This window comes from Anastrepha obliqua, chromosome 3, assembly GCF_027943255.1.
Source record: "Anastrepha obliqua isolate idAnaObli1 chromosome 3, idAnaObli1_1.0, whole genome shotgun sequence".
NCBI classification, from domain to species: Eukaryota; Metazoa; Arthropoda; class Insecta; order Diptera; family Tephritidae; genus Anastrepha; species Anastrepha obliqua.
Genome location: NC_072894.1, coordinates 35,654,491 through 35,667,587, shown reverse-complemented (window position 1 = coordinate 35,667,587; position 13,097 = coordinate 35,654,491). Strand labels below are relative to the sequence as shown.

The 13,097-nt window shown below is 33.6% G+C and overlaps 2 protein-coding genes across 2 annotated transcripts; one reads left to right on the top strand and one right to left on the bottom strand.

Annotated features, from left to right (window-relative positions):
* The first annotated feature begins 5,569 nt into the window (after positions 1-5,569).
* LOC129240926 (solute carrier family 66 member 3) lies at positions 5,570-8,612 on the top strand. The gene is made up of 4 exons (XM_054877000.1): positions 5,570-6,191; positions 6,571-6,830; positions 8,165-8,285; positions 8,352-8,612. The coding sequence occupies exons 1-4, from the start codon at positions 6,053-6,055 to the stop codon at positions 8,480-8,482; spliced, it is 651 nt and encodes a 216-aa protein (XP_054732975.1). The 5' UTR covers positions 5,570-6,052; the 3' UTR covers positions 8,483-8,612.
* LOC129240925 (NF-X1-type zinc finger protein NFXL1) lies at positions 7,742-12,678 on the bottom strand. The gene is made up of 11 exons (XM_054876999.1): positions 12,427-12,678; positions 11,745-12,364; positions 11,527-11,685; positions 11,358-11,471; positions 11,182-11,298; positions 10,717-10,848; positions 10,358-10,569; positions 10,091-10,289; positions 9,827-10,027; positions 9,251-9,505; positions 7,742-9,187 (listed from the first exon to the last, which is right to left on the bottom strand). The coding sequence occupies exons 1-11, from the start codon at positions 12,614-12,616 to the stop codon at positions 8,771-8,773; spliced, it is 2,616 nt and encodes an 871-aa protein (XP_054732974.1). The 5' UTR covers positions 12,617-12,678; the 3' UTR covers positions 7,742-8,770.
* Positions 12,679-13,097: the final 419 nt, after the last annotated feature.

Here is a 13,097-nt window from a genome sequence, read left to right as displayed (position 1 = left end):
TCCTTAACTACCCCTTCTTATAACAAGTTATTTCCACGCAATTTCCTCTTTGATTTCCTAACAATATGAAAATATTGTACTTATCTTCTATACTATAAAGGTGAATGTCTGTACGTTGTCCGCGCATCACTACGAAACGACAACACCAAATGACGTAAAAATTTTTATACATTCATATTTTCACCCAATAAAGGTTATAGGCATGTTTTTATGATGGAACTCCCTTCCCACAGCCCCCAGGCCGCGCCTCCACTCTCATTCGTCACTAATAATCGAATATTTTCTTAAGGGGTTAGGGGTAGTCAGAATTTTCAAAAAATTGATTTTTTTTTTTTGCATTTTCTTAAAGTATAATGTTTGTGTAAAGTATAATATTGTGTAAAAATTTGAAGTGAATCCGACAAATAATATACTTTTCAAGTTATTCAACAATTAACAAAGGGAGCTCGGCCGCTCCGGAGCCGATAGCAAAACTTTAAATGCGTTTTTCTCAAAACTATGTTTTTCAAACTGGTGAACACTGTAACTTAAAAACCGCTACGTAGATTTCAATAAAATTTATACAGCTTTTGAAAAACATAAAAAACTTGTGCCTGATCGAAGGATTTTTTTTTTTTCAAAAATTTCGATTTTTTTTTAACAATTAACTGTTGGTTTTTTTCTCTAAAATCTGGAAAAAATTTTCTGAGGCCGCCATTTTGTTCATTTTGAAAAAAAAAAAGCTTCGATCAGGCACAAGATTATCTATTAATAAAACTAATTTTTCTTGTCTGATTGGTTTTAGATGAATCTGCAAGGACTTGTGATGTTCACCGCAAGGGACTTCTGGAGAAACGGGCTTCACACAAACAGCGATAACTTTTGCAATTATTAATTTTTTTTTTTTGAAATTTTGGTGAAGTCAAGTTAAAACATGATGTTTTTATGCTATGTTTTTATTTTTGTTAAATAAATTAATTAAGTAGCAAAAAAAAATTCGTGAAAATCATAATTTTTTCGGGCCTCTGACTACCCCTAACCCCTTAAATTTAATCTAAAAAATCTTAGTTTTTTCTATTTCCCACTATTTATAGCACACTCTAGACTTCATAATCCGCATAAGCTGTTCAGTTATGACCCAAATGCAAAGTTCAAAAACGGTTTCAGATAGAAAATTAATAAAAATAATTTTGCTTGATATTTTTCTGATTGGTTGTTTTGATTTTATTCAACGAGGCATAGCAACGGATGCCGGGTATTGTAATATTATGGTTATTAATAAAAAATTATTTTCTATGCAATTATTGTTTGTAATTCTTTTATATACATATCCTAAATCCCTCCAAACTAATCTTACGCGAGCGGGCCCGCGTATTAAAGCTAGTACTCGTATAAATCGTAAAAACACATAAAATTAATGGAGCGTATATATATAATTAAATGCTTAAAACAAAAAACAGCTGATAGCTGGATTGTGATTTAGTCCATGATTATAATTTTTATTATTATTTTAAATACATATACATATGAGTTATTATTATTATTCATATTTTATTCACGATTGTGTTTTGGGTTATTATCCTTGCAGAATCTTTTGTTACTGAGCTGGAAATCTCGAGTAAAGCGAATTTTTTTGAATAAAACTTATGTTTTCGTTATCAGCAGCCCAACTTGAGGTATGATAATAATAAATCAGGCAAATGTTAAAATACAATTACTATAACATCACATCAATCATAAGTTTTTTTGTTATTAGTGCAATTTTAGCAATCGTTACTCCGAAGTAGATAACAAGTTTCTGGTCGTACATATTTAATTTCTTCTTTTACACATAAATTTAAAATGAATAAGTCAATTGTTTGTCGCTGCTGGTTTCAAAATATTTGTGAAGCTGGCTTTACGACGACATTGGTAGACAAGAAAAATTTGACTTTTGCTACGCCGCACACTGGGGATTTAGCGGAAGAAAGTCAAATTTGCAATATACCACCTACGCAATGTATAATGGTATTTCTAAATTCCAGAATAGAACCAACAATAAAATCAAAAAGAATTACTAAACTCCGACTTACAGTTTTTTTATAGATATGTCAAAAGTATAATTTTTTATGGTATTGAACTGACTAAGAAAAAACTTCAAAGCCCAAGGTGGTTTTTTTTCCTTTTGCTTGAGCCGACTTCCAATTTTTTATTTTTAATTTAGGGTACGATATTTTTATATATTTTAGCTGGAAGAACAAAGGCTTTGAAGCATTTGATTATCTATTTATAATTAATTTTACGAGAAAAAAAAATCATACTCCTTCATATTCTTGGATCTGTAAGTTGAGCTACATTTACCTACGGTCTGAAACTAGTATCAACGTGTTGCTTAATAGCGTCTCTTTCAGTTTTAATCAATTGCAGGTGCCACCAGGCGCCACTGATTATTTTGATAATAACTAAACGCTTTCCATATAAAAATTTTCATATTTTTACAAATAACGCAGTAGTATATATATATTTCTATATGGAACAAACATTGATTTTCAACATTTTTTTTAAAACAGTTTTTAAACATTGTTTTAAATCATGTTCTTTCCATATATTTTTAAAAATAAAATTTATGAATTTTAAAAAACATTGTTTTTTAAAACTTTTGTAAAAAATAGTTAAACATGTTCTTTTCATACACAAATATATACAACTCCGTTAGGAGTAAAAATGTAAATATTTTTTGGGATGTATACTTTTTTCCGCATCTCTGTACAAAAATCCCCAGTGTGCGCCGTGCAGTGCCATGGACAGTGTAGTTTTATACTTTAAGGCAACAGATTTTCAAAGCGATACTCCATGAGTGTGTATGCATTTGCGTGTACGGTATTTGTGCCTGCTTTTCTCTCAGAATATTAAAGCTCAATTAGTCTGGACTTACTTTAATTTAACCTAACTTAATTAATCGTTGGCTGATTTTGCTAATAGCGTTCGCTCCTCTGCAAGAAATGGTAAGCCCCCGAGTGTATTGCTTCCATCCACAACCATAACCGGAGCCGTATGAATCTATTAAATTTTGTTTTTCCCCCGTAACCGTAAGCAGCTGTATAATACTTTGCATTTATTTTGATATTTGCGATAAAAATTGTAATATTAGAAATGAACAACGAAAAATTGATTGACCAAGGGGAAAACTCTTCCTGTTTTTAATGCAAAATGCAAATGTTGTCATTACTTATACTTCAATATCAGCTGTTTATGGTTACTGCATGACGGCTGTAATGTTGCGGCTATAGTTATGGTTACGGCTATGACGTTATGGCTACGGCACCACTAATTGCAACTTTATGGTGCCTACACTCACCAACGTTATCGTATAACCTGTTTGTTTATAGTGAGATAGACAAAATTGAGCCAAACTAGTGCCCGTAGAAAACCACTGCTTTCGTTTGGCTGCAAATTTACACAATCTATCGATTTGTGTTTGGTTGTATCGACACAATGTTGCCACTCATATTTTTGCATACACCATTTTAAATATTGTTTTTTAATAATTTTTATAAAAATAATGATGAGTTTTCATTTACTTGACGCTCTTATTAGTTTGACCGTGTCAGCTGACACGGAACGTACTTTTACGTCAGTGAGTGTGGGCACCATTACATAGGCTTCTAAAGGCTCGAAAATTTCTTAAGCTGCGGCACACGCTCATGCGTTTGCTGGCCAACAGCTTATATGTGTGCGTGTCGGGTGCATGACGCTTGACCGCGAAAAAGTTTAAAATTTTTGATTTTTATCATGCAAAAGCCGACAACAAGTATGTGTGACACGAAACAAGTACGTGTGTCACCCGACACGCACACATATAAGCTGCTGGACAGCAAATGCATGAGCGTGTCGCCGTAGCTTGAAGTGTGAAGCAAAGTGGACCACAAACACGCAACAAATCATAACAACCGGTTAAAATTTCCGAAGGTCGATTTGTGTGTGGCGTTGTTTGCAACAGATTGAAAGTTGGCAAACAATTTTTTTTCTTGCAATCGGTTGGGTGCGTGTGGCAAATTTGTCGCTTTTTATCACTTCTTTTGAAATAATAGAGCTGCTTAAAAGCTAGCCATCATTGTGGAGATCATGAATGATGAGAATCAGAAGTTAGATTTGTTATTTTTTTCTTTACCTTCTTTGAATGATGAGAATCAGAAGGTAGATTCGTTTTTTTTCTTTACCTTATTTTTGCGCACAAATAAATACCACACAGACAATAATTGCTTGTCTTTCCGCTTCCATGTTTATTCGGCGCAAATAAAGTGAAGTGAAAACTGTCAGCCGATCCACAGTGTGCGGCGAAACAAATTTCAACTAAATAGTCAAAATATTAAGTAAAGTTAAGTTAAGTGTATACCATAGATAACTAGATGTGAAACTTCTTCATTTTGAGAGAGAGCGCGCCCATGAGGACGTTTAAAAACTTGGCAGCACTCACACATTATGGGATTTTGAACAGCTGATAGGCAAAATGGCAGACTGCCAGAAGAAACGCGCCGAAAATAACTGACGAAAATAGTTCGTTTTTGCTTAATGGAGAAATGACGTGTTGAAATGTTTATAATTTTTTGTCTTAAAATTAATTCAATTGAAATGTAATAATTTGAATTGAAGTGAGTTTGTAGAATCCAAAGCTCGTTAAATCCTTTTCGACTTCTACTTTTAATTAGTCTTATGTACATAATGTAGTTTTATTGAAAAGTGTGTGTTGGTTTATGTAAATTTGTATAATATATACGTAAATATTCTATGGTTGAAAAGTGTAGGTAAGGGAACTGAATTTGTGTTTGAGATATTTTACAAAAATTAAAGGTAATCTGCTTTAACTTATTCTATTCGTTGTTTGAGAATTTTTTTTGTTACCCAATTTCTGTGTTATATTAAAAAATCGCAATAAGTCATGTTTTTAATTATAACTTATGTTTTTCGCGCTCATTACTTTATTATTATTAAATTACTTTTGTATTTAAGTTTTAAATAATTTCATTTACATATAAATTTTTAAATTTTTTGCTTATTTATGTACATATTTCATACGGATTGTGCTTATTTTTAGTATATCGCACTTGTTATGTTAAAGCGTAACAACTCAAAAAGAAAAGGAAAAGAGTAACCACTCAAAAATTTGTTATTTTAGCGCAACTACTAAACAAATAAGAACGAAACAACCGTTATATTCTTTTCAATGATATTTTCGTGCAATTACATATTTTTTTCCTTGTAATACCTATATTATTAATATTTACGGGAACAGTTTTTCGTCTCTACTGAAAATGTTCAGATTTTGAGTTGTTACGCTTTAACGTAACAAGTGCGATATGTAGGTGTTTACAAGTGATATAAGGCTATTGGGCAACCGCACACTAAATACTACCTCAATGGTGGTGTGGAAACTAAAAATTCCAGACCTTTGGTTCAAAAATACCCAATTCATGTTTCTACCGGTGTGGCAATATTGGAAAATGTTATAAAAAATGCACATTTTTCAGCGCTCTCACGAGAAAAAGAGTTTCACATCTAGTCATCTATGGTGTATACTAACTGAGCTCTCAATAAAAAATACAAAAGAGCGTTCGTGAAGATTGGGCGAAAATCCATCTATTATTTACATAAACATTTTGACAATTCGTTGTACATACACACCCTTTACATAGTATATTTTGCTGTTATAGAATTTCATATCAGCTGCATTGTTAGTGTAGCGTATTTTATTAAAAATATTATATTATTTTGTTAGTATATTTAGAATGACGCTTTCGGTATTTGCTCATCAGGCGTTCAACACCGACCTGGGTGAATAATAGTAGGGGTGCTGCTACAAAGTGAAAATATTAACACCTGCTTAAAATAAAAGATAACGAAAATATATAATAAAGCATCTATGAAACAACGGATATTGTGCAAAGTTTTTCCCTGCAAGTTAAATTTTGTTTGTACCGTATTTGAATTAACATGCTACATTGTGATATGATATAAGAATAAATGAATTCGTAAATATATCTCATAATAGCAAATGTATACATATATTGTTAAGTAATTAGTGTCAAAAGTTAAAATGGAAGCTATTTTCAACTACTTTGAGAAAGGTCTGGTGCTGGTTATTGCCGATTTGCTTAGCCTGATAACAGTGTCATCCTGTCTGGTTATCAAAGTGCCACAAATCAATACAATACGTACTAATAAGACATCGCAGGGTAAGTACAAAATACATACATAGATATATGTGCATGTCGCTCATTGACTGAAATAGTAACTCATAACTCAAAAAACAAAATTGTCAGGAAAAACGGCTGCAAAGTTTTTAATTTACCGTGCCTCCCTTTGCCCCATCTTAGGAGGTGCTGCTAATAAATACTCGTATACCGTCTTTGGGCTAAGTTACGTTTTTGTCTAATAATTTGTTGCATAAATTCTTATGAATATGCAACCATCTCATAAAATAGAAAAAACTTATCATATTTGTTTCACTAGACATTAAATGTATGTGAAGAGTTTTCATATTTAAAAAGGTTTTTATTTTTATATTTATTACATTACTAAATTATCTTTTCTTTAACTCTCCGAAATTCTAAGGAATCAGCGTACTTGGTCTCTGCCTAGAACTTTTCAGCTACACTGTGATGATATCATATAACTACACCAGTGGCTACGAATTTCTATCCTATATGGAATATCCTATACTACTCTTGCAGGAGTACGCACTTATATATTACACGTTCCTTTATCAGAATTTATTAGGCAAACGGACGCAACTAGTGACGGTATTGTACACCATTGTGGCATCGTTGATCTATTTTAAACTATTCCCGCTCGCGATACTCACGTTCCTGGTGGTAAGTTTTTTTATATTGTACACATATTAACATACTCGTATGTATGCAAAAATATAATTATATATACATACATACATACTTCTTGATTAGTGATGCCAAAATACTGTAGCAGGCCTTAAAATTACATTAGCACATATGTACATACATATATCCAACTTAAAGTGAGCTTGCTGTATTAATCGTTAAATGAGCATTTCATAAGGGTGGAGAGCGAATGTTTATAAATCACTTAGCTTACGACGGTAAATACAAATGTGTTTTTTTTCTATGGCAAGTTGAGTATGAAGCTGCTTTAAAATTATTATAAAAAGAAAACACAAAGATAAATCAATGAGCTAAAAAAGATCGTGCTTAAAAAGTGAAAACATCCAATGTAAAGAAATTTTGAATTTACTTATGAATATTGACAGCTGCTGTGAAAAAATTGAGTCAAGCGCCACTGTGTCATTTGGCGTAACTTTAACAACAATAATTGGTGGAAATTGAAGGCTGGTGCACGTAACAAACATGTCCAAACATGAATTTACTTTATTTAGATGCTTTTGTAAGAAATTTCTGTGTAATTTAATTTAAGTGCCATATTTCAGAACATTTGTAATTACGTCAAATACAAAGACACGCCTATAAGTTTAATTCACAATCATAAGCAAAAAAATAAGTTGCACGCTTATAATATTTTAAACATTTATTATAAGATAATATTCATACGCTATATTCGAGGATGTTTTTTCAATTACTATGTATTCCGCTGCTTAAGAATCACACTCAGTTTTTATATGTAAAGACTAAATTTTTGTCCGTGTGATGTTATATAGCTTATTACTCTTATTGTCTATACTGAATGCGTACGCGTATATAAAATTCAGCTTTATTAGTTACTTTTCACAAAAAATAAAACAGCATGAGAAAAGTTAATTTTTCCTTGTTCAAGGTTTTTTTATTTTTATTTATTTACTAAAATTTTTGGCTTGAATGTTTTCACATTACAACTTTGGAATGTATGTACGTATGTAAGTATATTTTTATTCATAAAATATTGATATGTAGATTAATAAGAGCTAAAGATTAAAGTATACTACAGGTGGCAAGGTAGTTGGTAGACTTTGTTTTTCATTTACAGGCTTGTTTTAAATATTTGGTGATGGTTTATGCTAAATATCTGGTAATAAATTATAAATAATGTGCGGATTAGATCCGTAACAAAATTTTAATTGGGCATAAATTTTGCACCAAATATAATTTTTCACTACTTGTATAATCATTCCAAGATACCCATACGTACATATGCAGATTAATGTATAAATTGTTACTTGACATTCCATTTTATTTTACAGCCATTTTGTACCCCTATTGGTGCTACCAGCAAAGTATTACAATTGATCGAGATTTTACGCTCAAAGGATGCTTCTTCTGTGAGTCGAACAACTTGGGCATTGTCCGCATTCACCAACATGAGTAAGTTGTAAAAAAATATGAATATTGTAATTTTTATCTGTACATCTTTTTTATTGCCCCATTTAGCTCGCATCTATACAGTTTATGTGCAATCAAATGATTTGATGTTGTTAAGCAATTTTTTAATATCTACCTTCCTAAGCTCATCGGTGTTTGCAGCAGCATGCGTTTACAGAAAGAAAGTTAAACCCGAATAAAAATAAAAAAAAATACATAATTTGCCGTTGCAGCATCCAACGTGTACATACAAATAATGGAAACTATGTTATAATAAGTTTAAAACTTATGTAAAATAAAGTGACAAACTGACTAAACATGAGTAGGAAATTCTAGCTCAAATTTTCGTTAAAATTAAAGTAAATTGAATACAACAAAAATGTGATAACTAATTAAAAAACTTCTATTGTAGTAGTCTTTTAAATATGCTTATTGAAATCTTCAAATACCTAAACATCTACCTTAAACTTGGCTTGCATTTCTAAAGTCTAAGGATAGAATGCCACAGCAATGGCTGTAACAACCGCTACTCCAATACCCACATAAATGCCTATTAATTTCCAATTAATGTTTCTCTTCGTCTCTTCCACCACCACTTTGCGTTCTTTGTATTTGCGCTTGCTAAATTTTTTCTCAAACTGTTCGACTTCTGCCCGATTTTTGGCTTCTTCCAATTGGCGTAATTTTTCTAATTCACGTTTCCGTTGCTCTGCCAATTTGGCGTGTGTCTCGATGCAGAGTTCATCACATGGAATTGACGTCTGGCCGGCACGATGTTTATCGCAGGCGACTTCAACTTTGAGACGTTTACACTCACAAAATATGCGTACTTTCTTGCGACACAACTCCGGGTTCGGACATTTACCTGGGTGACAAGGTGTGTGGCAGCGGTGACCACAAGGGAGCTAAAATATTAAGGCATTAAAAATTAAGGTATTTTCAGAAAAATACTATACAGGTGCTCTTACATTTTTGAGACAGCGATTTCCACAACTTTTCAAGCGTTCCTGACGCAAATTTACCTCCTCTTCAGTACCTTCATCAGAGAAATATTCAGAACATTTATACATCACCTGGGTTAACCCGCAGTAACATTTGTGTTTAATAATTTTGTCACACGGATTACATGGTGGGGGATGACATGGTCGCGAACAAGCATGCACACAGCCTGTGGGACGAAGTATATTACAACCTTCTTGACATCGGGCGCATCCGATTTGTTCCTGGTAACAAAAAATATATTCAGATAAAAATCATGAAAATTACTACAAATTAATTTGCAATTTAGTTTATAAGTATTAATTCGATTGCAGCAATAGAGAGAAACGGTACTTTCAGATCCATTTGCAAAAAGTATTTGTGAAAAAATATGCATCATTTTACGCATTTTTTATCATCCCTAAATCATATTTAAAAAATTGGAATTAACTTGAATAAAGTTCCACACTGGATTTTTATATCGGAAAAATAATCATGGAAAATTATTTAAATTTATTTTTTTCTTTTTTTATTTTAACATGGGCATAGTATATACAAATCCATACCTTCATATCTTGTGAGTCCGGCACAGAATGGCATACAAGCTCACATTTGTGGTTGCTACAGCGCAACTCACGATTGCACTTGCGTTGGCAAGACGTTGGCTTTGAGTTCCAACAGGGCCAATCGGCTATTTCATGACCTCCTATACAAGTAACACTCACTTTTTGTTCACAAGGTGGGTGTGGTAACATTTTGAATTCAAACTAAAAAGAAGAATATTTTCTCATTAAATTTAATTGTATGCATTTGCAGAACTTTTGTAGTACCTTTTTGCCTATGTCCCAAACCTTAGCATTTCCATTTTCTGCATTTTGTTTAACAACTTTAATTGCTGCGTGACATTTAGCTTCGCAAATATGCTGGCAGCCCGTAGTACTATTTGGTTGCCCACATTTTTGATTACACGGCGGACATTCACTTTTGTGACAACGATGTTTATTTGGATGGTGACACTTAGAAGGGATACTGTGAAGTATTAGTATATAGCAGGTTATAATAAAATAAATTTATATATAAAAAAAATGTTCACTAACCGGCAAAATTCCATGCACATAACACGTGCTGTGCGTTCACGTCCGCATGGGACACGCTTTGATGTTTTACCACATCTACAATTCACTTGTGACTGTTGATTACAGGGATAACAGGGTCCGTCATGGCAAACCGATTGGCATTTGTGTTTATGACAAGTGAGGGGTTTACCACAGATTTTATCACATTGCTGGCATGCACGACCATCGCAACACTGGTAAGTATAAAAAATAAAAACGTTTACTTTTTTTTTATTTTTATGTTTTAGTAATGAAATAAATATTTTGAATCTATAAAATTTGACTATTATTTTTGTAAAGCGGTACGACTGTTCATATTCTATTTATACCAATGATTTCACCTTTTTATTGCAAGGGTGCTTTCCACAATCACGCATTCGCTTGCACTTAATTTCGCATGTAAAACTTTTCCAGCAGGGCAATTCTTTTTCAAGAATGCCACAGCGGCACTTCTTCTTTGTTATGATTAAACACTGTAAAAAAAGTTGCAAATAAGTGATTCAAATAATAGTGGAGTTCACGAATCGGAGATACTACCCTGGCAAAAAAATAAATAGCAGATTTACCCTAAACAACAACAAAATACATTTGGTGCCACGATGTACATGATGCAGGGTGCCATACCCTACACCGTTATCGGCTTTCAGCGAATTTAACACACATTCACATTCGAGTTCATTGCGAGTTTTTCATTCAAAGTAAAACGCCAAAGCGGCAAAAAAAAATCCAACTAGCGCTCAAAACCCAACTCTCAGAAAATATACCAGGCTAGTTGCACCGATTCCTGAATACCACTATTATCTTACCAAGTTACAATCTCCACGATGACAACGTTGTGTGCAAGTATGGAGTTTACAGGATAGAAGTTTTTGACAAGTATCACCACAGGGGTCAATGCTTTCGGTGCAGGGTACGACTTTTTGCTATTGAAAGAATATTACATCAATTTTAAAACAACCAGAACGAATGTAGTTTTACATACAGTTTTGCCGCATGGACATGAACGGGGTAAGCTCAAAGGACATTCGCCACAAAGACCCGAGTGGCACACGCGTTTACATGTGTGAACACCACATGAATACTTAGATCCACACACCTAGTGATCAAATATTAAAGCCAGAGAAATGGCTAATTCAAATAAATTTCCTCACCTTATTACAATTCCATTTTAGATCAAAACAATTACGTTTTTTCACCTGGTTGCCACATTCACACGGCTGTATGCTGGTACTCGTGCACGGCGGGCACTGCTTAGGTTTATGACATATTTCTTGGCATTGGTGCTCGCCACAAGGAAGCAAGTCTTTACACTGTTAAAATTAAATGTAGTGGAATGTTACTGTACATTTTTATGATTAAGACCACCCACCTTTACATCGCATTTCCATTCCTTATCTATACATCGTACCGATTTTCTTGGTGATTTGCCGCAAAGACAGCTCGTATTTGCATACTGAGAGCACGGTGGACATGGCCCTGGGTGGCAAAGCAACATACAAGTATGACTACATGCTGGCTGCAACTTTTTGCCACATATTTCTCCACATGAATGTGGTAGTAGAAATGATTCAGGCTTCGGATTTGTTTCTTTGCCACAAAAACATTCGTATGTCGAAGGCTTTTCTTCATCTGTGTAATCTTTGCGACACTGTGGGCAGCTCCATAGTAATGCTCCTTTTCGTCTCGGTCCGATACTGATTCCGCTACTATGGATGTACGCATGATCAAAAGTCGGATTCCCCAATGACTTCCCCCTCATCTGAGCAATACTATCATTGGCCCAACGGCGTATGCAGTTTAAATGGAAAAAGCAATAGCAATGCTTGCAAGCCCATATTGAGTCTGTTCGACGAACGCTACCAATGCAAATTAAACAAGTTGCGGATCCAGAATGCAGAGCATTTTCAAAGAAAGCTGCGGATTTTTGTTTCTGCGCTGACGTACCACCAAATGTGCTAGGCTTACATTCGTAATGTTTATAAAGGGAATCTGCCAATATTAAATTGTGTATTGTTTCATAATATAAAGTAAGTATAATTCTTCATTAGCACCTAAAATTTCGCTTTCATTAAGTTCCTCCTCATATTCGTCGGAGCTGGAAGCATAATTCTCAACTATTTTCTTCGCAGCAGCTATATTTCTGGCGTGTACTTCTTCAAAACGTTTTACTCCACTAGATTTTTGCTGATTAGGTTCGGAACCATTCCTTATTTTTTCGTTGTTAACAGAAAAATTAGACATTTTTAGATTTTCTCTATTTTACACGTAAATAAAAACGACGGAAACCGCTGTTAGAAAATTGTGGTAAGGGTTGCCAAGAGTTAAAATAAAATATTTTTTTAGAGCCTCCGTACACTGCACACATTATCGGCCAACTATTTATAGGGCTGTCACAATGGTACCGTTCCATCCGTTGCGGCAACACATTTGGCTGACGTGACGTGTAAAACGTACTGTAGTGCCACAATGAAAGTATTGCCGCATATAAGCCACAAAGAAAAATCAGATGTTCTTGTCGTGAAAGCAAATATTATATTGTGTATAAAGTGGTTGTTGTTGGTTGTAAAATACATTATAATATGAATGCTTATTGAAGCAAAAGTTGAGAAGAGTTTTAATAAAATTTGTGGTAGTCGGAGCGGTAGGAGCGAGCATAATTTCGACCATAGTGCACATTCATTTTTCAGGACAACTTAAGCCAACCTTTTCTCAAACTTTTATC

Excerpts from the sequence above, each read along its gene's own strand:
- LOC129240926 (XM_054877000.1), top strand. The coding sequence starts at position 6,053 with ATGGAAGCTATTTTCAACTACTTTGAGAAAGGTCTGGTGCTGGTTATT. Across the intron at positions 6,192-6,570 it reads TACTAATAAGACATCGCAGG|GAATCAGCGTACTTGGTCTC; the intron begins GTAAGTACAAAA and ends CGAAATTCTAAG. Across the intron at positions 8,286-8,351 it reads GTCCGCATTCACCAACATGA|CTCGCATCTATACAGTTTAT; the intron begins GTAAGTTGTAAA and ends TGCCCCATTTAG.
- LOC129240925 (XM_054876999.1), bottom strand. The coding sequence starts at position 12,616 with ATGTCTAATTTTTCTGTTAACAACGAAAAAATAAGGAATGGTTCCGAA. Across the intron at positions 10,290-10,357 it reads ATGTGCATGGAATTTTGCCG|TATCCCTTCTAAGTGTCACC; the intron begins GTTAGTGAACAT and ends AATACTTCACAG. Across the intron at positions 9,188-9,250 it reads GAAATCGCTGTCTCAAAAAT|CTCCCTTGTGGTCACCGCTG; the intron begins GTAAGAGCACCT and ends TTAATATTTTAG.